Here is a 25,181-nt window from a genome sequence, read left to right as displayed (position 1 = left end):
CAAGCGCTTAGTCCAGTGCTCTGCACACAGTAAGCGCTCAATAAATACGATAATGAATGAATGAATGAAAAGTGAAGTGACTTGGCCCAGGTCACAAATGAGGGAGCCAGGATTAGGCCTGGGATCTTCCCATTAGGCCACATGTTGCTTCTGGGCCTTTCTCGGGGCCTTTGTCAGCTTGGGAGTCAGAGGCCATGGGTTCCAATCCTGCCTCTGCCACTTATCAGCTGTGTGACTTCGGGCAAGTCACCTAACTTCTCTGGGCCTCAGTTACCTCGTCTGTAAAATGGGGATTAAGACTGTGAGCCCCACGTAGGACAACCTGATTACCTTATATCTACCCCAGCGCTTAGAACAGTGCTTGGCGCATAGTAAGCGCTTAACAAATACCGTCATTACTGAGTATTATTATTATTCCTACCACACGGTGGACTTAATGGCCCACTTTATTTCAGGTGAGGATGTTTCTGGAGAGTGGCCGAACGGTGTTTTTGTTCTCTGTCCCGATGTTGCCTGGCGTTTGTCGGCTGCTGTCCATTAGACAAGTGGTTGGGAGGAAGGGTCGCCATCGCCTCGGAGCTCTCTTTCCTGAATTGTTCATTCCATCCCCACGGAATGATCGTTTGGATTGTTCTCCCTAGATGTATTCCTTTGCTCTTGCTCATCATGAGTAGTCTCCCCTCCCGCTTCTTGACCTGCTCTCTGACGCTTCCTTGCAGTCGAATATACCTGCCTGCCACTCGGCACCACCTTAGACAAACCTCCACACTCAGAGGAGTCACAACACACTCCCTCTTCCAGAGGATTTATAGAGATATTAAACAAAAACAGACCTAACGCCCTGCGGTGGGGGGAATCCCAACTACTTATTTTTCTCCCTCCAAAAAGCTGGCGTTTCCATCTTTGAGCCAGTTTTCTATCCGTGACAAAACGTTCCCCGATCGCTTGGTTGTTGGTGTTCTTTTAAAGGCAGAACCTTGCCCACTAGTCCTCCCGGCCCACGGCCCTTCTGATCCCTTTAGAGAACTCCAGCCAACCAAGGAGGCACAACTTCCTCCTACAGAATTCATCTGGCTGGGTTGGGGTTTTTTTGTTTCGTTTTTTGGTAAGATCTCCCCATTCCCAAACGTCAATAAATACGATTGACTGAATGAATGAATAACCAATTTTACCAGTTTTCCAGAAGCAGAATTGACACTCAACAGTCTAGAACTGTCATGATCACTTCTGGATCCTGCTTATAGACGGGCAGGACACTGGTCTCACGGATTTCCTAACCACTTTTCCTGGTTTCCATCCCCATTTTCCTGTTCGCACCTGACCCGCTCCTTCTTTACTGGCTATCCTAACCTCTGTATTCAGGTGAATTTTCTATTTTTTAAAGGAAGACAACTTGCCTTGGAAAAGCCCTTCTCGTGGCTCAGTGGAAAGAGCACGGGCTTTGGAGTCAGAGGTCATGGGTTCGAACCCTGGCTCCACCACATGTCTGCTGTGTGACCTTGGGCAAGACATTGACCTTCTCAGAGCCTCAGTTACCTCATCTGTAAAATGGGGATGATGACTGTGAGCCCCATGTGGGACAGCCTGATCACCCTGTATCCCTCCCAGCGCTTAGAACAGTGCTTGGCACATAGTAAGCGCTTAACAAATGCCATCATTATTATTATTATTACTTTTTCGTACAGCCTTACAAGTTTGCTGTTTCTGTTTTGTTTGCTCTGTGGCCCGCAGTTTTTTTGTGGACCTCTAATGCAGTGGGTTTTTTTTAATCGTCTCCTGATTAAGATTACTTGTTTTTACTTTCAGTTTTTCCCTAATGGATCCACATTTAAAGAGTTCCCTTTCTATACAGAATATCCTTGTGTATTTGTTTCTCCTGGCCTTCCAGCCCCAACGTGACAATTACATGCCACCAAACTGTGGTCATTACTGCAGAACCAAATCCAGAGAATTACCTTATAATGCGGGTCCTAGGGTGGTCTGTCTGTCCTCCATGAATAGCTACTCATGAAATATCACAACTGAGAAATCACCTTGCCCCTTCCGACTTCACCTCGCTGCTCTATTACAACGCAATCTGCTCACTTAGCTCTTCTAATGCCAACCTACTCACTGTACCTTGATCTCGTCTTATCTCGTCGCCCAACTCTCGCCCACACCCTGTCTCTGGCCTAGACTGCCTTCCCTCTTCATATCTGGCGGATGATCACTCTCCCCACCTTCGAAGCCTTATTTAAGGCATATCTTCTCCTCGACGCCTTCCCTAAGCCCTCATATTTCCTCTTCTCCCGCTCCCGTCTGCATCGCCCTAATTGGCTCCCTTTACTCACCCCTCCCTCAGCCACACGTCGCTTTGGTCCACACCTGTAATTTAGTTATTTACATTAATGTTTGCCTCTCCCTCTAGACTGTGAGCTCATTGTGGGCATGGAATGTGTATACCAACTTGGTTATAGCGTGCTCTCCCAAGCGCTTAGTTTAGTACTCTGCATACAATAAGCACTCAATAAGTATGGTCGAGAAAGACAAAGGCCCGTAGCAAGAAAAGGGCTCCAAGCAACCATTTCCCCTAAAAGTTCCCTCTTCTTGCAACTCCGGGCAAAAATGGGGAATGGGGGTGGGAAGAAGGGGTCCCTGGAGCAGCCACCTGGCTAGAACAATGGGAATTCCACCTCCAGAGGGAGAAGGAGGATAATGGGAATTTGAGGAGAGAAAAGCTGGGAGGGGATGCAAGGATTATCAGGAGTTTCCTGTAACCAATCCGGGAAACCTAATACTAAATTTTTGTAAAGTACCTTTCCCAGGCTGCACGGCTGATATGCTAACTCATTCGTGGCAAAACTCCTGTCTTTGAAATCAATCTGTAGTAATTACTGAGTGCTTACTGTGTGCAAAGCACTGCACTAAGCGCTTGGGGAAATACAATACAAAAGAGTCAGTAAGCATGACCTCTGTCCACAAGGAGCTCACAGACTAGAGAGGGAGACAGGCAATCAAACAGAAAATGGAAAAAAAAAACACCCTGATCTTCATTTAGTTAGCATGGCTCAGTGGAAAGAGCACGGGCTTTGGAGTTCGAGGTCATGGGTTCAAATCCTGGCTCTGCCAATTGCCAGCTGTGTGACTTTGGGCAAGTCACTTCATTTCTCTGCGCCTCAGTTCCCTCATCTGTAAAATGGGGATGAAGACTGTGAGCCCCCCATGGGACAACCTGATCACCTTGTAACCTCCCCAGCACTTAGAACAGTGCTTTGCACACAGTAAGCGCTTAATGAATGCTATTATTATTATTATTATTATTAGTTAGGCTGCAAAGGACTCCAAATGACCATAAATTGGTACATCGAAAAATATTCCAACTTCTATACTATGTGTTTTTTTTTTACGCTGGGGATTAAGGGAGAGTTCTTCTGGAAAACAGTGCCTCTCTGGATAGTACGTGATGCAATTTCGAGAAGCAGCATGGCCTAATGGAAAGAGTCCAGCCCTGTGAGTCGGAGGACTTGGGTTCTAATGCCAGCTCCGCCATTTGTCTGCTGTGTGACCTTGGGTTAGTCACTTAACTGCTCCGTGCCTCATCTGTAAAATGGGGATTAAGACTGTGAACCCCACTTGGGACGTGGACTGTGTCCAACCTGATTATCTTGAATCTAACCCAGAGCTTGGTACAATGCCTGGCACATAGCAAGCGCTTAACAAGTACCATAAAAAAAAAAATGCGGGAAAAAACAGCTGTGTGCCAGCATGCGACACCGGTCAAGGAGCACACATTAAAATGGGATCGTTCGTAATCGCAGTGTTAAAGAACTGATCATGTGTAAAGGTATATCTTTTGCCCAAAATATACAGGTCACTAGGCACAATCAATCAATGGTATTTATTGAGTGCTTGCAGTGTGCACAACACTGAACTAAACACTTGGGAGAGTACAATACAACAGACTCTGTAGACTGGGGCAGATGATCCAGCACACTCTGCTACTCTAAATGCAGAGTGGAAACCATTCTGTTGATTGCCTTTATGTAATGATAAGAATAATAATTGTGGTATTTGTTAAGCACTTATTATGTGCCAGGCATTGTACTAAGCACTGGGGTGAATACAAGTTAATCAGGTTGGACACAGTCCCTTTTCCGCAAGGGGCTCTATAGCAACCTGTACACAAACCCTTTTAAACAACTTCTGGAGAAAGCTTGTGTTCCCTGGAAATATATTAGAACAGCTCTCAAAACAAAAAAAATGAGCACCTCATACTCAAAGAAGCTTGCACTGAAGCACGCTGCAGGAAATGATTTTAATCTTGAGACATACTGGCAGGTAAAGAAACAGATCTTGGCTGGGGTCTCCAGTATCAACTTTCTCCAAACTATCCTCTCCATCTATTATTATGATGATGGTATTTGTTAAGTGCTTACTATGTGCCAAGCACCGTTCTAAGCATGGTTTGGTTCCATTTCCACACCTGCAAGGCCGCATTTGATCAAGTCCAAATCCTGGGTCAGTTTTTACAATGGATTGACACATTACACCCCCTTCCCCCAACAAAATGGCCACATTAGACCTTCCCTCCTGGCGTGTGTTTCCTTTGCTGAGCCTGAATGTAATACAGCCAAGACATTTGCCTTAGAAGGGCTCGCCGTTGATCTCTGTGCCCAAGTTTAGTGAAGAATAAATTGGGAGTCCCCTCTTAGAGACAATGACCCTGTCTAATTTCCACCTGTATATTCTCTCCCAGTTTTAGTATAGTGCTCTGCACACAGTAAACACTTCATAAATACTATCACTAAGCATAAAACTGTGGCATTTGCATTTGTTAAGCGCTTACTAGGGGCCAAGCACTGTGCTAAGTGCTGAGGTAGATTCAAAATAATCATGGCGGTCATAGTCCCGACCCACACGGGGCTCATGGTCTAATGGGGAGAGAGAACGGGGATTTAACTCCCACTTCACAAGTTACGAAGCTGAAGCATTAAGAAGTTACATTCACACAGGAGGCAAGATGCAGAGCCGGCATTAGAACCCAGGTCACTTGACTCCGATACCCATGCTCTTTCCAATACGGCCACGCTACTGCTCGCCGCATAAATATTTCAATTTAGTCCTTGCTTATCGCACAAAGCCAGTTTATGTCTGAATTTATATTCCGATTCCATTCATTTCCTTACCACCTACAAGTACAGCCCATGTTCCGATTCTGTATCTTTTGGTGTTAGAATCGAATACCGTGTAAACATATCTCCTGTGAAAAATATTTCAGACATCAGTTCTGATTCATGTCCTACACAGGGGATGCCAAGAACTAAGGGGAGTAAGGGGTTCACCCAGCCCTCACACCTAGAACCTGATACCTCATTAGGCTTTCCCCCAAACAAATCAAACCCTGCTTTTTCTTAGATTTCCATCCCGTCCTTTAGATCGTGTCCAATATTTCCTTAAAAAAAGTTTGGTGAAATCCCCTAAAATGCTCAAACGATTATTTTAACTGGAGCCATGGGAAACACACAAAGCTCGGGTGGACGTGCTTAGCGGCTCAGGTGACCGGAATGGCGGGACACAAACCAGCTCCAGCCTTGGCCTGGATTTTTCCTCCCAATCCAGGCCTGATCCCCGCTCTGGGTTTAACCCCTCAGGACCTTGAAGATTTTTTAACCAGAGGATGCCACGAGCAGCAACGCTGGGCCCCAGCTGATGTTAGCAACTTTCTGGGAGTTCAGTATGAAAGATCTGCTGACTCGACCCCCCGAGAAGGTGACATTTCCCATCCAATATGAAATCTTATGGTTTTCATTGCCTGCACATGAGCCCTTTTGGACTGCACCTTTGTTAGAATGACTGAGATAAAAATTCAGGATAGAAAATACTATACCAATAAAAAAAATAATCAAAAAACACAAACAGCGTGAACATTGCCCCCTTCCTCCTGGGGACCTACAGGTACGTCACTGAGATGTGGGGGACTCCTAAAAGGTCGGGGGCTAAGCTGTTCCACCAAGAACACCCCAAATGGTAAATTATATTCTTCTGGATGACCTGCAAGGAGTAATGGGTCCTAACTCATTATAGAGAATTTTGCAAAAATCAATCCTGAAAAAAACTGACTTGGGGACATTTTAATTTTGAAATGGTCGGCCTCGAGGGGGAAGTAATAATGATACTACTTCTACCTTGTTTTTTGTAGAGTGCTCTTATTTCTCAAAAAGCGCCTTCGCATCTTACCCTCACAACATCCCCATGAGGGAGAGTCAAGTATTTTTATCTCCATTTTCTAGATGAGGAAACTGAGGCTCAGAAGTGGTAAGTGACTTGCCCAAGGTTACACAGCAGGCCGGGGCAGAGCTGGGACAGACATTTCTCCTCACTTCCAGGCTGGTGCTCTCTCTAGTAGATATAACTGCTTCCACTGGTATCGTTCAGGAGGTGGGGTAGAGCACACTCGCCTTGTAGAAGACGTGGGCAGACAAGATTTTGGTAGAAATGTGAACTGCTTAGTTTTATGAAGAAAACAAAAACACTGAAAATCTGAGGCTGAAAAACAACTTTCTTTCTACCCTATTGACACCTGCCATCCTACCCAGAAGTCCCGGCACTAAACAGCAGTTTGTGGGAGGCAAGCCTGATGAACTTTGATAGGCAGATTAAACATCTTTCCTCATGGAAAACTGTGAAAAGAAGGAAGTGGTCCCCTCACTAGCCAACGTAACAATAATAATAATAATAATAATAATGATTATGATAATAATGGCATTTAAGTGCTTACTACGTGCCAAGCTGGGGGTAGATGCATGGTAACCAGGTTGTCCCACTTGGGGCTCACAGTCTTAATCCCCATTTTACAGATGAGGTAACTGAGGCCCAGAGAAGTTAAGTGGCTTGCCCAAGGTCACACAGCTGACAAGTGGTGGAGCCAGGATTTGAACCCACGTCCTCTGATTCCCAAGCCCGTGCTCCTTCCACTAAGCCATGCTGCTTCTCCCTTGCTCCCTTTGTTCATCCTTCCCACCAACCCCCACAGCACTTAAGCATATATTCATAATTTATTTCTATTAATATCTGTCTCCCCTGCTAGACTGTAAGCTCATTGTGGGCAGGGAATACGTCCGTTGTACAGTTATAGTGTACTGTCCCAAGAGCTCAGTACAGTGCTCTGCACACAGTAAGTGCTCAATAAATACGAATGACTGATTAACTAGCAAGTCACATACCTTATCGATTTCAGCACAGTAACCAATAAGTCAATCAAGGCAAATGGTTAGTGGGTGCCTGGCCCCAAAAGTGCAGATCTTTTTTTCTATGGTATTTGTTAAGCACTTACTATGTGCCAGGCACTGTGCTAAGCACTAGGGCAGTTACAAGTTAATCAGATTGGACACAGTCCATGTCCCACATGGAGCTCACAAGCTAAATTCCCACTTTTCAGATGAGGTAACTGAAGAGTGAAGTGACTTGCCCCAAATCACACAGCACACAAGTGGCAGAGCCAGGCCTACAACCCAGGTCTTTCTGATTCTCAGGCCTGTGATCTATCCACTAGGCCGTGTTGCTTCCCTAAATCTCCATCTATCTGCATCAGACTCCATTTCTTTTCCCCCAAACAAGCTCTGGGGCACCGCGGAGCTGAGGGAAATGGGACATGGAATTCTAGGCTTGGGTGGAAACAATCCCTGCCTTGGGAAAACTATCCATGCCGAAGTGTTAATACAAATATCAACATAACCTGACGTAGGGGTCGGGGCTGACCACTGTGTCCCTCTTTGGCAAACTTTCCAAAACCCAACACTGCTTCCGGGGTGAGACTGACCACTCCCTGGGCCTTTTCCATGGCAGTTTTGCGGGTCCACGGAGGGCAGGTTTCAGAATCTTCTCGGACTACCTTAACCCGAAGTCTTCTGAGGCACCGTTACGAGGACTCTTGTACGCTACCAGCGCTTCCCCTTAAAGTGAATCACTTCGGGTCACATCGCGGTTTCGGGCTTTGAAATTTTTTCAAGTTCGGCAGAATCCAAGCAAACGACTAGGTGCTCTTTGGAGAGGAGACCAGAAGATCCATTCGCCCTGGGGGCAAGGAGGAGCTGAGCTGCTCTGGGAGTTCTAGTGACCGAGAAGCAGTGGATGCAGAACAGCTGGGAGTCAGAAAATTCCCGGGGCATTTAAGACCAGATTCCCCAAAATCTGTGGTGTTCAAAGCCGGAGGACCCGGGGATTTCATTCCAACAGTTAGGCCCAAGGGACAGGAGATTTTCGATGCCAGACATGTTCTGGTGTAGTCAGGAGGCCCCTCTCACTGAAAGTCTCCGCGTGTGTAAGCTACGATAACCGTAACGTGTGGATTATCTGAGATCTTCTGGTTTGGGCTCCTTGGGGTGGATGCATCAGAGACAACTGCCTGAAGAGATATTCACCGTGCCCTAAAATCCCCCAATTTTTGTCTCCCAGCTGCAGAAGCCTTTCCTTGCCAAACGAGACCCACTCACCATTAAAACACGCAAGCAGACGACAGAACATGCATTAGGTGGGATATACAATGTGAACAAAATTACCATAGATTGCCAAAAAGGTGGTCCTCCAATCACTGCCAGCAAATGCATGATTATTATGAAGATTTGCACTTCAGTCACATCAATTCTGATTAGGTACAAAAAAGCCAAAAAAGCAGAATTACTCAAAACAATTTCAAATCAATTGTGAGCAAGCTTAGCAGCTCTCCTCTGTCATGCACATGTGAGAAATCTCAAAAATTTTAGAGGAAAAAATGGAGGAGTCAATAATTTGTTATGAAAAAGCCAGGTAAAATCCACATAACTTTCTAATTTATTTGCAAGAATTTCATAGAGCGCTTAAAATCCCCCCCCGCCCTTGCCAAAGGGGCTTGCTAACTTGTTTTGGTTTATTAAACAGAAGTGGTAAACCCTACAAAAGATTTAATGTTTCCCACCAAAAAAACCTCCCAAAAAACAAAACAAAAAAACCTATTAAAAAATAAAATACTCAATTTTGTGTGTGAACAGCAAGGTGATGGTTAAACATATGCTGTATAGCTATGTGTGTATGTGTGTACACACCCATAAACTTGAAACAGATGTTTTCCAATGTCCCAAAAAAAAGCATTTTGGAAAATTAATGATGTTGATTCTAAAGTACATGAAGAAAAACAACCTCCTGAGGGAAGTGAACTTCTGCCTCCTTAATGATCCTCATTTTAAGTATGTTGTATTATATGAATGGGGAAAGTAATTCCCACAACTATTTCTAGTTCCTCCAGGGATTAAAAGCTTTTGGCCTCCTGGGAGTCTGCGCTTAAAGCAGTCGAGGGTTTGGGCTTTGGTGGCCCTGCACGAAGTTCTGTAGCTATGAACAGAACAATCTGGCCAAAATCTTGCAGGAAGAGTCAAAGTCAGAAAAGGGGTCTAACGTAATGAAAAAGAATAAGGCAGAAAAGACCAGTAAAGGTGAAAGTCTAAATTAGTGTTCACCCCAGCTGCAATGTGCTTAGCATTGAAAGCAATCGGAGCAAAGTATGTTTGAAAAGCAACCTGCTGAGGCCATTCAGGATATTGGCAGCATTAGTACTCTCCCATTTCCCTTCACCCGCATCTATTTTAATATCTGTCTGCTCCTGTAGACAGCAAGGATCCTTGTGGGCAAGGATCACGCCTACCAACTCTGCACATTTGCTCTGGACAGAGCTTTGCACACAATTGAGTGTTTAATACATACCACTGATTGACTGATTTTTAATTTTTTTTAATGATCTTTTTTAAGTGCTTACTATGTGCCAGCCACTGTACTAGGCGCTGGGGTAGGTACAAGCTAATCAGGTGGGACACAGTCCGTGTCAGACATGGGGCTCATGGTTTTAATCCTCATTTTACAGACGAGGCCCAGAGAACTGAAGTGACTTGCCCAAGGTCAAGCAGTCGAGGGGCAGAGCCAGAATTAGAACCCAGGTCCTCCGACTCTTTTCTTTTTTACTTTCTATCGTATTTATTGAGCGCTTACTGTGTGCAGAGCACTGTACTAAGCACTTGGGAAGTACAAGCTGGCAACAAATAGAGACGGTCCCTACCCAACAGCGGGCTCTGACTCTCTCTCTCTCTCTCTCTCTCTCTCTCTCTCTCTTTCTTTCTTATCGTATTTATTGAGCGCTTACTGGGTGCAGAACACTGTACTAAGCACTTGGGAAGTACAAGCTGGCAACATATAGAGATGGTCCCTACCCAACAGCGGGCTCTCTTTCTTTCAATCGTATTTATTGAGCACTTACTGTGTGCAGAGCACTGTACTAAGCGCTTGGGAAGTACAAGTTAGCAACATATAGAGACGGTCCCTACCCAACAGTGGGCTCTGACTCTGAGGTCCCTTCTCTTTCCACTAGACCATACTGCTTCTCACAGACTGATGGATTGACAGTTGACCGTGTGGCCTCTTGGAGGAAGCAAGCCCCGACTTCTAGAGCAGCTACTGGCCTAGATAATCTAACTGCTGACCTGAAACCTGCCTTGCCTTTCGACAGTCCTCCGCGGGCACCCACTCCTGCTCAAACCAAAAAGCTGATTCCCCAAACCAACGTGTCACTGGTTTTCTGACCTCCCAACCTCCTGTCTCTCCCCACTTCAGCCCATACTTCACTCTGCTGCCCAGATTATCTTCTTACAGAAACATTCTGGGCATGTCACTCCCCTCCTCTAAAATCTCCCCTCCTCTAAAATCTCCCGTGGTTGCCTATCAACTTCCATATCAAACATAAACTCCTCATTATTCATTTCAAAGCTCTCCATCACCCTGCCCCTTCCTAGCTCACCTCCCTTCTCTCCTTCTACATGCCAGCCAGTACACTCCGCTACTCTGGTGCCAACCTTCTTGCTGTGCCTTGATCTCGCCTGTCAACAATCAATCAATCAATCAATCGTATTTATTGAGCGCTTACTGTGTGCAGAGCACTGCACTAAGTGCTTGAGCACTGTACTAAGCACTGTCCCGCAGTCGAACCCTGGCCCACGTCCTACTTCTGTCCCGGAACGCCCTCCCTCCTAAACAATCCACTAAACATCGCTAACAATCACTTTTCCCCCCTTCAAAGCCCTACTGGAGGCTCACCTCTTCCAAGAGGCCTTCCCAGACCCCTTTGCACACACACCCCCTCCTCCCAAATCCACTGGGGCAGAGATTATCTCTCTTAATAGCTGAACTGTACTTTCCAAGTGCTTAGTACACAGTAAGTGCTCAATAAATACGACTGAATGAATGAAGGAACACAATGACCTTGGACCCCCTAATGTAGAGAAAAATGGATTCAATCGGGCAGAAAAACTATCCTGAAAAGCTGACCTGGAGCTTAAAGTTACTGACAAGGAAGTTGGGGGACTAATTCAAAAGCAAAACCAGGAAACTCAGCTGGTGGCAAAAATGAACACTAAGTTTTAAGAACCCAAGTGTTGCCTTCAATGGGCCAGACTGAGTCAATCCAACCCAGGATCCTGTCTCTGTCGATGGTCGAGGGCTTGGATCAATGGCTGCCCATCTGTACATCCCACATCCCAGCTATGGATGCCCAATCTAACATCCCTAACTTTCTCCACTGATACCTCATCATGGGCATCTCACTTATGAATTAATCAATTCCATCCATTTATCTGGGAAGGAAAGAGCACCACCTTATTTTAAAAAAAGGGGTATTAAGCACTTACTATGCTTCAAGCACTGCACTAAGCGCTGGGGTAAATACAAGATACTGAGGTCCAACATGGGGCTCACAGTCTAGGTAGCATGGAGCACAAGTACTGGATCTCCATTTTGCAGATGGAGGAACTGAGGAACAGAGCGGTGAAGTGATTTGCCCAAGGTCATAGAGCGGATAAGTGGTGTAGCTGGGATCAAAACCCAGACCCATGCTCTATTTCGCCAGTTGTACGCAGCGGCCTTTTCAAAAAGGAAGGGCTAGGAGTGGAGAATACAATAGAAAAATGGCCATTTTCTTCTGGCTTTTTCTAGTTAAAGGGAAAAAACCCAACACCATCTGAAAGCTTAAACAGCACCTTCACAGCTGGGCCCAGAGTAGGGATGATTACAGAAAGTCTATGCTTATGGAAATTTGAAAATGTACAATATCCATGCCAATATCAACTTGCATTTAATAAACCAATCAATGGTATTTATTGAGCACTAACTATGTGCACAGCATTTAACAGTTCAGCACTCTATTTTTATGGGAATAGATGGGAAGAAATAACTATTAACCAGCAGTTCCTGGGACATTTTTCAGCTTAACTAATTTCAAAGGAAATCCTCCAACCCATGCAATTTTCTCTGGATGCTGAGCTTCAAACCCTACCAAAGACCACTACCAAGGAAACTCTGTGTACATTGCTTAAGAGAATAACTAGAGCCTGGAACAGCATTCCTGGGGAAGAGGAGCAGAAGGAAGAATGGAAGACTTCAGCAACCTGGATCTCTCTTTTTTTTTCCCTTTATGAATAAGTGAGAAACAAAAGAGCAATTCAATACCATTACTGTCCTGTTGATCAAAGCCTCCGTTTCCCTAGGCCTGCCTCTTCCCCCTTTCCCCATCCACCCTACCAGTGAGGCAGGCCCAAAGATCCTCTCATGAATGTAGCAGTGCGCAGTGCTTTTCACCTCACTCTGATGGAGCTCTCAGACCAAACTTTATTGAGGCTTTATTGAAATGTTTATGAAGCCTTGCCTCTACTTGTCCTCTCCTTTTCTTACCGGGGAGGGAGGGAAAAAGAAAGGGAAGGACGGAAACCTAATCCAGATTTTACTCTGGAAAATTAGGTTTGCTTTACACAACCTCACACAGAAATTCTTCCTCTTAGTTGAGCAGCAGGCTTCGTTTGGGACTGAGGAACAAAATCAGTCACATTTATTTAGTGATTACTCTGTGCAGAGCACTGAACTGCTTTTTGGGGGGTTTTTTAATGGTCTTCGTTAAGTGCTTTCTATGTGATGGGCACTGAACTAAGCGCTGGGGTAGGTATAAGCTAATCAAGTTGGAGACAGACCATGTCCCACATGGGACTCGCAGTCAATCTCCGTTTTACAGACGAGGGGCTTGAGGGACCTGAGGCGTGGAGAAGTGACTGGCCCAAGGATCAGGATTAGATTAGTCAGGATTAGAATCCAGGTCCTTCTCACTCCCAGGCCCACGCTCTGTCCACTAGGCCACACTGCTAAAATATCAATTTGGTGGCTTTTGCTGATCAAAAGGTTCAAGGAAAGGTTCTCTGTGTGTCAAAGGCTCCAGGGTTTCAAGAGCTGTCAATGGGAGCAGCAGAGAGAAGGATCCGTAAAGGACCTCAGGACCACAGCAAAGAGCCCCAGATACTAATTATGGCATTAGTTAAGCGCTTACTATGTGCCAAGCACTGTTCTAAGCGCTGGGGTAAATACAAGGTAATCAGGTTGTCCTGTGTAGGACTCAGATGAAAGAATGGCCATCTTCCTCTGTCAAGTATGGCTCCGCCCTGGGCCTTAACTCAAGGTGACGACCTCTACCCTATCCAGGGCCAGTGTCCCACTTGTCAATGAAAAGGACACTAAAGCGGGCACATAATGGATTTTACAGGAACTCATAAAAATGGCAAAAATTCCTGATGTTTGGAAACCACATGTTGCCAACTGGAATCCGGAGCAATGTTTCTCCACAAGGTAGGCTTGCATTCCCATGACTGTGAACTGCCTGATCCTCCACTTCTTTTCAGTGGACAACCCTTGGGTCTCTAGCCCACTACCTAGATCTCTTTTCTCGGGCCGCCCAGGGCCACCGGCCTCCCTAGTCTGATGACTGGAAGCCGGTTACCTCCTGGAGTTTCATTTGACTGCCGTGCCTTCCGACCCAGCGTGTGAGCACGCCTGACCTCAACCACTGCTAGGGAACCCTCTGGTGTATGGACTGGCCTGGCTGAGGCTTTGGCTCCTGGATCTTGGGGGTCACGGGTGTCTGGCCCAGGATGACCAACACTTAGATGTCCCCCTCGCCACACCCCCGCCCCGCTCCTCATCTCCCACCTGGGCAATTTCAGGCCGCCCAATACCCACAGGGAGCAGCTGGAACACTACTACTAACTCTGTTATCCTCTACTATCCCAAGCACTTAGTACAGTACTCTGCACACAGGAAGCATTCAATAAATACCGCTGATGGATGGATTGATTCCTGCCCAGGTCACAGGAAGCACTCAATAAATACCGCTGATGGATGGATTGATTCCTGCCCAGGTCGGGAAACCCCACCAACTCAGGGGGCATGAAATTACATCTCCCAGTGGTCTTAGGCACAAACCCATATATGTGGGAGGGCTCGGAAAAGTGAGTACGTGTTCACCAACCAGTTTGGGCCAGGTACACACCTGGTCTCCATCAACCCAACTCTGCCGCTTGTCTGCTATGTGACCTTGGGCGAGTCAATTTACTTCTCTTTACCTCAGTTACCTCATCTGTAAAATGGGGATTGAGACCGTGAGCCCCCGGTGGGACGGAGACTGTGTCTAACCTGATTTGCTTGTAACCACCGCAGCGCTTAGTACAGTGCCCAGCACAGAGTAAGCACTTAAATACCATAGTAATCATGCGTGGAGCTGATCCCACTTGGGGCCTTAACTAGGGCTGGGACAAGACGGGCTTCAGATTTCCCATGGGTCCAGAGTTCTAGCTTGGTGGTCTCACAGAGGATCTCCCTCCTTGTCCTCATTCACCATCCAGGAATGTTTGATAGCTGAAATTTGGATCTCTGTCTACATTTCCCCACTCAAGAACCTCCGGTGGTTGCCCAACCTCTTCCGCATCCAACAGAAATTCCTTACATTGGCTTTAGGGCTTCACCTTGCCACCTCCTAACTCACCTAGCTGCTCTCTCTTACTACAATCCAGCCTTCATACTTGGCTCCTCTAACGCCAACCTACTCACTGTACCTCGATCCAGTCTATCTCGCTGCTGAACTCTCACCCATATCCTCCTTCTGGCCTAGGACGTCCTTCCTCTTAATATCCAACAGATGATTACTCTCCCCACCTTCAGGACCTTATGGAAGGCACCTCTCCAAGAGACCTTCCCTGACTAACCCTCATTTCCTCTTCTTTCCACTTCCTTCTATGTCACCCTGATTTGCTTCCTTTATTCACCCCTCCCCAGCACTCACGTAAATATCGGTAATTTATTTATTTCTATTAATGTTTGTCTCCCGCTCTAGACTGTAAGCTTGTTGTGAGCAGGGAATGTGTCAGTTATATTGTTGTGTTGTTCTTTCCCAAGTGCTTAGTACGGTGCCCTGCACCATGTAAGTGCTCAATAACTACGATTAATTGAGTAATGCGACCATTTGCCCTCAAACTTGGGAGAAAATACTACTGACCAACCTTCCTCAGAAGTCTAGGAACTACCAGGAATTCTTAGTATCCATACATCAAATTGAACTGTCAACGCACTGGACAATTCTGACCTCCAAATGAGAGGCTGCAAGGGAAGGGCTTGTGTGCAGTGAGTCATCAAATGATTTGAAAGACTGAAGAAACAGCTTAAGGTAGTGGAAAAACATGAAGCAGCACTGCGAGAGGAAAAAGGGAAAGCGCCACAAATATCTCCAAGATAAGGAGGAGAAGGAAATATTTGCCTTGCATTCCAGGAATAAATGAAAGTTGGGGAAAAGGAACTACAGAATAAGCGCTTGCCTATAGAAATACAAAATATGGAATTAGCAGTAGATTTCTTAGAAGGCTGTTTAGAAAAAAATGCAGTATCTTTCCTGATATTCTTTTCAAAAAAATGAAATGTGTTTCAACCTATATATTTTAATAACTTCCCAAAGAAAAAATAAATTAAAAAAAGGATTTCGTTTAAGGGTGGGAAGGTTGAAGGTCTTGAAGGTTCTTGGGACAGTTGGTAAATAAGTATGTTAGTACCTATATGCCACCATCACTTTCCAATTTAAGGTAGACAAATGGAAAAAAAACCCCAAAACCCAACACTTCTCTCTTCAGGTCATCACAGAAGAGATGACCCAAACCTGCTTCAAATCAGATTGGATTTTTATTGCCCTTTGGTGAGGGATGGAGATTTGATCTGGAATTCCTCCACTTGGCAATGAAGCCCCACCCAAAGGCCATCGATTTGTTCCCATTCCTCAGTGCATGAAAAAGGGTGCTTGCCTGTGCAGTGTTCATTTCAAGCCCCTACTCATTGGGCAGCATCAATTGAGCGGTTACCGTGTAGTTCCAGAACCAGGGCCCCAGAGTTCCTGTGAGAAGCTGCATTGTTATAATTATGAGGTGGGACTCTGTAACATCGAATCTACGTATGAAGGAAACAAACATGGCAAAACACTTTACTCGGAAGCGCAGACCGACATCCCCGTTCGCCCAGGTAGCCAACACCCATCTCCGGAGCGGCGGGAGGACCGTCGTGAAAATGGTCACCCCTCGACCTGGGGCTCCTCAGGGACACCTCGGCATTCCTCCGCTGGGGCGGGAAGGGAGGAAGGTGAGACGGAAAACCACCCCGCAGTACGCTCTTTGTAGTCATGACTTGGGAAGCGGAATGGGAAAACGGACCAACCAGACGTACCTGAGCGACCTGAGTTACCTGCGGTGAATTCTGCAGCTCACATTGGGTGGGGGTTTCCATCCATTTGTTCCCTTCCCCCAAAATGTCCTTTTGAAAACAGGCCTTGGAGGGAATTGAGGGGAAGGAAAAGGGGCCCCTAACTTGGAGCCAACCTCTAATAATTATCATCATGATAAATGGGGTATTTGTTAAGCGCTTACTATATGCCAGGCATTGGACTAAATGCTGGGGTGGATACAAGCAACTCGGGTTGGACACAGTCCCTGTCCCACATCGGGCTCACAGTCTTACTCCCCATTTTGCAGAGGAAGTACCTGAGGCCCAGAGAAGTGAAGTGACTGGTCCAAGGTCACACAGCAGGCAAGTGGCAGAGCCGGGATTAGAACCTATGACCTTCTGACTCTCAGGCCTGTTCTCTAACCACTACGCCACACTGCTTCTCTAACTCATCACCCCTGGACAGTCTGGCTGCCCTAACAGGAGAACTTGAAACTAGATTTAACAAGAGACTGTTCACACGAGAGCAAGTGAAGTTTTCAGTGCTGTAGGTTTTCTTTTTAATGGTATTTTTTAAGTGCTTACTATGTGCTAGGCACCATACTAAGTGCGGGGGTAGATACAAGCTAATCAGGTTGGACACAGTCCATGTTCCATGCGGGGCTCAGAGCCTTAATCACCGTTTTACAGATGAGGGAACTGAAGCACAGAGAAGTGGAGTGACTTGCCCAAGGTCACACAGCAGACATGGGATAAGGGGAGGAAGCAGAAGAGAAAACTCACGACAGCCTGTAGTGCTCATAATCAAATACAAATTGCTTGAAAAAAACATGAACTAACTGAAGGTTAGTTCAGACTGTAGTTCAAACTCTACACTGCAAGCTCATTGTGGGAGGGGAATGCATCTGTTGTATTGTTACATACTCTCCCAAGCGCTTAGTAAAGTGTGGTGCACACAGTAAGCGCTAGATAAATACGACTGACTGACTGACGGTCTTTGTTCAGTTCTGTGAGCGGAATTATTGGGATACAGGAATGACCCTCATGATGGGAGAAAGAAGTGGAGGAGGAAAGAAGGTTGTTCACCTTAGGCATCAAAGGCAGTGACACACGCACAGAGATCAGTAAAACCGGATGTTACTGATGATGAAGACGATGATGGACAGTACTGACAGTAGAAGACAATGCGGCCCCCAGGCAGAGGGGGTCCGCAATCAAATAAACGGAAAACAGATGAATGGGCTATTAGACAATGACTCTTTTTTATGGTACTTATTGAGAGCTTACTATGTGCCAAGCTCTGCTCTAAGCTCTGGGGAAGACATAAAGTAAACAGGTTGGACACAATCCCTGTCCCTCACGAGGCTCGCCGTCTTAATCCCCATTTGCCAGGTGAGGGAACTGAGGCGCAGAGAAGTGAAGTGACTTGCCCAAGATCACACAGCAGACAAGTGGCGGGGCTGGGATTAGAACCTGGGTACTTCTGACTCGCAGGCCATGCTGCTTCTCAAGCGGCAGACCACACTCGAGTCCCAGACAGAACTGAGGCTGGGACCCAGGTCTCATTCCCAGAGCAACGTTCCCTTCGCTGCAGGCTGTAGAGAGGAGGAAGGGCAACTGGGACCAGTTCCAAGGTTCGGCATCCCCTGGGAGAATTGGACCAAGGGGTGGCCCCACCCAATAAACTCACTGATGGCTTGATTGAAGAGGCCGAACATATACTTATCCAATTGTCCTCTCCTCCTCCCCATCTCTCCTGCCCTACCTCCTTCCTCTCCCCACAGCCCCTGTACATGTGTTTGTACAGATTTATTACTCTATTTTACTTGTACATATTTACTATTCTATTTATTTTGTTAATAATGTGTATCTAGCTTTATTTCTATTTATTCTGGTGACTTGACACCTGTCCACATGTTTTGTTTTGTTGTGTGTGTCTCCCCCTTCTAGACTGTGAGCCCATGGTTGAGTAGGGACCGTCTCTATTTGTTGCCAACTTGTACTTCCCAAGAGCTTAGTACAGTGCTCTGCACACAGTAAGCGCTCAATAAATACGATTGAATGAATGAATGAAGTTAGAAATCCATTTCATAGAGGCCTAGGGAAATGGAAAAATACAATGGTCCTGTGCAAATGAGAGGATATTCATTCATTCAATCATATTTATTAATAATGTTGGTATTTGTTAAGCGCTTACTATGTGCAAAGCACTGTTCTAAGCGCTGGGGGGGATACAAGGTGATCAGGTTGTCCCACATGGGGCTCACAGTTTTCATTCCCATTTTACAGATGAGAAAACTGAGGCTCAGAGAAGTGACTTGCACAAGGTCACACAGCAGACGTGGCGGAGCTGAGACTCAAACCCATGACCTCTGACTCCCAAGGCCGTGCTCTTTATTGAGCGCTTACTGCATGCAGAGCACTGTACTAAGTGATTAGCACTGTACTAAGTCAACTGGAACAGGGACAAGGGGGGCTACAGAACCAGACATGGATACAAGAAGGAGAAAGCTGGGCTAGGACCACGGGAAAGAGATCAGAGAGACAGGATGACCGGAAACTGAGGATGAGTGAGAAATGGTCTGCTGTCCTTGAATAAACCAACATGATAATGGACTGCCGTTAGAGAAGCAGCGTGGATCAGTGGGAAGAGCCCAGGCTTTGGAGTCAGAGGTCATGGGTTCAAATCCCAGCTCTGCCAATTGTCAGCTGTGTGACTTTGGGCAAGTCACTTCACTGCCGGTTGTCAGCTGTGTGACTTTGGGCAAGTCACTTAACTTCTCTGTGCCTCAGTTACCTCATCTGTAAAAATGGGGATTAAGACTGTGAGCCCCCCGTGGGACAACCTGGTCACCTTGTAATCTCCCCAGCACTTAGAACAGTGCTTTGCACATAGTAAGTGCTTAACAAATGCCATTATTATTATTATTCTCTGTGCCTCAGTTACCTCATCTGCAAAATGGGGATTAAGACTGTGAGCCCCCCGTGGGACAACCTGATCACCTTGTAACCTCCCCAGCGCTTAGAACAGTGCTTTGCACATAGTAAGTGCTTAATAAACGTATTATTATTATTATTGTTATTATTATTACCCTCAGGAGTCCAACACTCCAGGGTCAGGAAGCAACGTGGTCTGGTGAATAAAGCCCAGGCCTGGGAGCTGGAGGACTTCGGTTCTAATCCCGGCTCTGCCAAGTGCCTGCTGTGACACCTTGGTCGAGTCACTTCACTCCACTGGGTCTCAGCTTCCTCAACTGCAAAATGGGGATTTAATACATATGCTCCCTCCTACTTAGAGTGTGGCCCATGTCGGACGGAGACTGTGTCCGACCTGCTTAACTTGTGCGTACCCCAGAGCTAGTGCTTGATGTATAGTAAGCGCTTAAACACCAGGAAAAAAAGCCATCCTTCCTCTAAACTCTGTACTAGCCAGAGAAGCAGTGTGGCTCAGTGGAAAGAGCCCGGGCTTTGGAGTCAAAGGTCATGGGTTCGAATCCCGGCTCCACCACATGTCTGCTGTGTGACCTTGGGCAAGTCACTTAACTTCTCTGAGCCTCAGTTCCCTCATCTGTAAAATGGGGATTAAAACTGTGAGCCCCACATGGGACAACTTGATCACCTTGTATCCCCCCAGCGCTTAGAGCAGTGCTTTGCACATAGTAAGCGCTTAACAAATGCCATCATCATCATCATTATTATTATTAGCCAGGGCTTTCAAGAGTTGTGTATCCTGTTTTGGCTCCTGCATTTGAAAAAGGAGGTAGTAAACTTGTCTGTTGTGTGACCTTGGGCAAGTCATTTAACTTCTAGATTAACTTCATTAACTTCTTCCAGACTGTAAGCCCAGTGTGGGCAGGGATTGCTGTATTGCTGAATTGTACTTTCCAAGCATTCTGCACAGTAAGCGCTCAGTAAATACAATTGAATGAATGAATGAACTTCTCTGTGCCTCAGTTACCTCATCCACCACTGCCATATTCTGCTTCCCTATAAACTGTAAGCTCATTGTGGGCAGGGATATTTCTGTTTACTGTTGTATTGTACTCTCCCAAGAGCTCAGTACAGTGTTCTGCATGAAATAAGCATTCAATAAACACGACTGACTGACTCATCTGTAAAATGGGGAATAAGACTATGAGCCCCCATGAGGGACATTCACCGTGTCCAACCTGATTAGCTTGTATCTACCCCAGTGCTTAGAACAGTGCCTTGCACATAGAAACCACTTAACAAATACCATAAAAGAAAGAGGGTTCCAGAGAAGAGTGACAAAAATGATGAAAGAGCTGGAAAACAGGTTATGGAAAAGAAAAATTTAAGGAATCCTGGTTGCTTAGCCTGAAGAAAAGAGAGCAATGGGGTGAATTCAAACCTTCCAAGGGCTTTGGAGGTCAATAGCCTTTGACTGAACAGTCAATCTATAAATGGCATTTATCGAGTGTGTACTAAGTGGTTGGGAAAGCACAATACAAACTGCGTTGGTAGGCATGAGTCCTGAGAGAAAACTGTCCTCTTGAGAACTGAACAAAGGAAAATGGGCTTATCATCATCAATCGTATTTATTGAGCGCTTACTGTGTGCAGAGCACTGTACTAAGCGGTTGGGAAGTACAAGTTGGCAACATATACAGACAGTCCCTACCTTATGCCAAAGGAGATTTCAGCTGGACATGAGAAAGAACTTTCTGATTATGACAGAGGTCAATTTCTGGAATGGATGAGAGGTTGCGGAGGTAATAGAGGAAATAATAAGATAACTATTCTCTGCCCTGGATGATTCATTTCAATCATTGACCTGCCTGATGCCAACAACCTCATCAAGTGCCTTTTTTCTGGCATTTGTTAAGCGCTTAATATGTGCCAACATTGTTCTAAGCACTGGGGTAGAGACAAGCTAATCAGGTTGGCCATGGTCCATATTCCAGCTCTACACATCTGGAGTAATTTACCACAGGAATGCTGAATCAGGGTCTGGTCTACAGTGGATACAGGACAGGCCTCCAAGTCAGAAAGTCAAGGGTTCTAATCCTGGCTTTGACACCACGGGCAAGTCGCTTCACTTCTCTGGGCCTCAGTTACATCATCTGTCAAATGGGGAATGAGACTGTGAGCCCCAAGTGGGACAGGGACTGTGTCCAACCAGATTTCCTTGTATCTACAGTGCTTGGCACATAGTAAGAGTTTAAAAAGTACCACAATGATTATTATTGGCGGAGGACTTGAAGAACCTAGAGCTCCAGACATTATTTTAAGAGCTCAAGGGATTAGAATTCACTGAAGATTAGAAAAGGGCAAATGTAAGCTCCTTGTGGGAAAGGATCATATCTGCTAACTCAAGTGCATTTTATCCACCCATAGGTGGTATTTACTTAGTGCTTACTGTATGCGGAGGACTATACTAAACGCTTCAAAGAATACAATACAGCACAGTTGGTAGAGACATTCCTTGCCCACAACAAGCTTACGGTGTAGAGAAGACATTAATATAAATAATTTACAGTAAGTGCCGAGGGTGTGGTGAATAGCAAATGCCCAAAGATCACAGCTCAAGAGCTCAGTATACGCTCTGAACACAGTAAGCACTCAATGAATACCACTGATTGATTGATGATGTCTAGCTCTTAACAAGGAAAGAGGACACTAATAACTGGAGCTAAGTTGGCTTTATTTTGACACTTGGTATCGCTTTGGCATTGGAACAAACCCTAGGAAATGGAACAAACCATAAGAAAATCCATTTGTATCTCCAAGGTGTCAAGAGCAACTGCTATATTTGGAAAGAGCAGGCCATGCTAATCAAGGCCTTGGGATAGGGTAAAAGGCTAAATAGGCATAAAGAAAGTGAAAGGCAAGATATTTTTTGACTTTTTTTTTAAAGTGTTATCTGTTAAGTGTTCACCATGTGCCAGGCACTGTACTAAGGGCTGGGGTAGACACAAGCTAATCAGGTTGGACACAGTCCCTATTCCACAGTGGGCTCACAGTGACCTTAATCCCCATTTTACAGATGAGATCACTGAGGCCCAAAGAAGTGCAGTGACTTCCCCAAGTTCACACAGCAGACAAGTGGGGGAGTCAGGATTAGAATTCAGATCCTTTTGACCCCCGGGCTCATGCTATAATTATGTTCATTCTGATGGTTTTGACACCTGTTTACTTGTTTTGTTTTGTTGTCTGTCTCCCCCTTCTAGACCGTATTGGGACCGTCTCTATATGTTGCCGATTTGTACTTCCCAAACGCTTATTACAGTGCTCTGCATAGGCGCTCAATAAATACGATTGAATGAATGAATGAATGCTCCACCCATTAGGCCTGGCAAGGTTCTGATTTCAACTTCTAAGGCACGCTCATCTAGAAGCTTTGAGGAAAAGGTCTGTGCCACACCATGCCTCTCTCACGGTGCTGAACAACTGACTGGAGGGGAATTCCCCAGTGTGGCTATCCAACGGCTCAGCAACAACTGGTGGTGTTCCACAGAGTGTGGTTCTGGAGCCAGTGTCACTTTATAGAAAGGCGGAAATGCTCATCACAGCTGCAGAGGTCATTAGTTTGTGAGGGAACGCTACCCCTTCCAGATGATCAGCATAAAATGTTGCGTGGCCTCATTAAATTACAGATGTGGTTGGCCCGAAACGAGACAGACTTCAGAAGGGATAAGTGCAAGTTAGTGCTTTAAGGACTAAAATCAAATTCTGTGGGCACAGGATCAAAAAGGGTTATTTAGAAGCAAGAGTAACACTAAGATTTAGTGGGTTTTAGGAGCACACTGAATGAGCCTGCAATAGAGTGCTGTTACGAAAAGCCTCACGTGATACTTGAGAATGACAATGTGCGGAGCTGGAAGTTGCCCCGGTTTGATCTTCTCGGTTAAAAAAAAAACAAACAACTTTAAAGCAGAAAAATCTGGATTAAGTGGAAAGGGCCCAAAGTGCAGGAAATAAGAATATGATGAAAGAAACTGAGCTCAGCAAGGCCAAGGGGGTGATGATGCAATATTTTTTCTTCAAGTATACATAAAAGGCTATTATGAGCCAGACAGTGACTTCCAATTCCAAAGATGACCAAAAGAGGATGCGAGTTTAAATCAAAGAGAGTCCAGTTGGATAAATAAGGAAGAACTGAGTGACTGCAGGGTGCTTCAACGCGAGGACAGGGCAGGCTGCCAAAGAAGACTGCAAATGCTCCATCGCTGGAGATTTTTCAAACTAGAAAAGACGACCATCTGCCTGTCCTGGCCTGCTTGAACCCTCACCCCCTCCCTGGAAGTGCTGTCCAAATCTGGGATGCTGAGATTTCTTCCTCTTCGCTCCACCCCCTCCTTCCTCTCCCCTACGCCAAACTGCCAAAATACTGCCACCCTTTATTAGCCATGCGGCAAATCTAATACTGTGGAAAGCTAATTGTTCAAACAAATTGGGTTCAAGGCTGGTTTTGATGAATGTTAGTTCAGTAACTAAACCAAGTTGGAAAGGCACCCACCACCTTTGTTTAGTTACCCAAACTTATTTGCCAGCATTATTTAAATGAACCAAGGTCTGATGAGGAGGAATGGGGAATAATGGACTTTCCACTGTTTTGGAGGGAAAGGAATAGCAGGACAAAAACGTGACTAGGCTCCATCACCTGGGAAAGAAATTCAGAAATGGAGGGGCTTGGGTTGGGCGGACACAGACTACGGCTAGTTGAATTCAAGGCCCTACTGATTCATCGGACGCTGCAGCATTCTGAGTTATCCTCCTCTCTATAGGAATCCTGAATAATTGAGGGTTGGAGACTGAATTAGGATGACCATTACGACAAAGTGAATTTTAAAACGTAGAAAATATTTTGGGGTAGGTGGCAGTGGTGGGGTCTGTTTGGCATGAATCCCAAATAATTGAGAGCTTGGTAGATTGAATTAGGGTGATCATTATGACACCGTGAGTTTTTAAAAATAGAAAACATTTTTGGGTAGGTGGCAGAGGGCAGGGGGGTGAGGGGTGGTGTCTTTTGACACACTGCACACCAGAAAACATGGAAATTGCAAAGGGACAACAATCAGTTATGCAATAAGTTCAAATGATGAAGTTTAAAACATTTCCAAATAGACTTATTCAAAGGAACAATTCCTTATTATTATTATTATGGTATTTGTTGAGCGCTTACTATGTGCCAGGCACCGTACTAAGCGCCGAGGTAGATACAAGCAAATTGAGTTGAACACAGTTTAGCCTACAGCATTTCTCTTCACAACTAGACCCATTAAAAATTTCTGCTGACCGTTATTTTTAGTTACACAAACTGCATCTAATAATGGCTCACTTTTAAAAACCTAACAGATCTCAGCTGCTGCTCTAAATACAAGTCTCACCATATTGATTTGTTAGGGGTTCAGGACTGAACAAGTGAGTGTGGGTAATTATTTAGAAATGGCCAGCTTAAAGAATGATTAATTTTAGCATATGTAAACGAATTTAGAACATGAACTGAACAAACGGAAAGAGTATGGGCCTGTGAGTCTGTCACATTCCTGCTCTGTGGCCTTGGCGATATCACTTAATTTCTCTGTGCCTCATTTCCTCATTGCAAAATGGGGATTCAAAACCCATTCTCCCTTCTTAAGACTGTGAGTC

The 25,181-nt window shown here is 45.5% G+C and overlaps 1 protein-coding gene across 2 annotated transcripts in view; it reads right to left on the bottom strand.

Annotated features, from left to right (window-relative positions):
- Positions 1 to 25,181, bottom strand: part of CEPT1 (choline/ethanolamine phosphotransferase 1) — a 73,778-nt gene that overhangs the window by 7,328 nt on the left and 41,269 nt on the right. The window contains exon 5 of one of the 2 annotated variants that reach the window (XM_038749007.1): positions 8,538 to 8,622. In XM_038749007.1, coding sequence (XP_038604935.1) covers positions 8,538 to 8,622 — 85 coding nt within the window. Of the gene's footprint in view, positions 1 to 8,537; positions 8,623 to 16,214; positions 16,300 to 25,181 lie in introns of both variants that reach the window. The other variant, XM_038749006.1, reaches the window with a different exon arrangement.

The sequence above is a fragment of the Tachyglossus aculeatus genome, chromosome 7, assembly GCF_015852505.1.
Source record: "Tachyglossus aculeatus isolate mTacAcu1 chromosome 7, mTacAcu1.pri, whole genome shotgun sequence".
Classification (NCBI taxonomy): Eukaryota; Metazoa; Chordata; class Mammalia; order Monotremata; family Tachyglossidae; genus Tachyglossus; species Tachyglossus aculeatus.
This window is presented reverse-complemented; position numbering and strand designations above follow the sequence as displayed.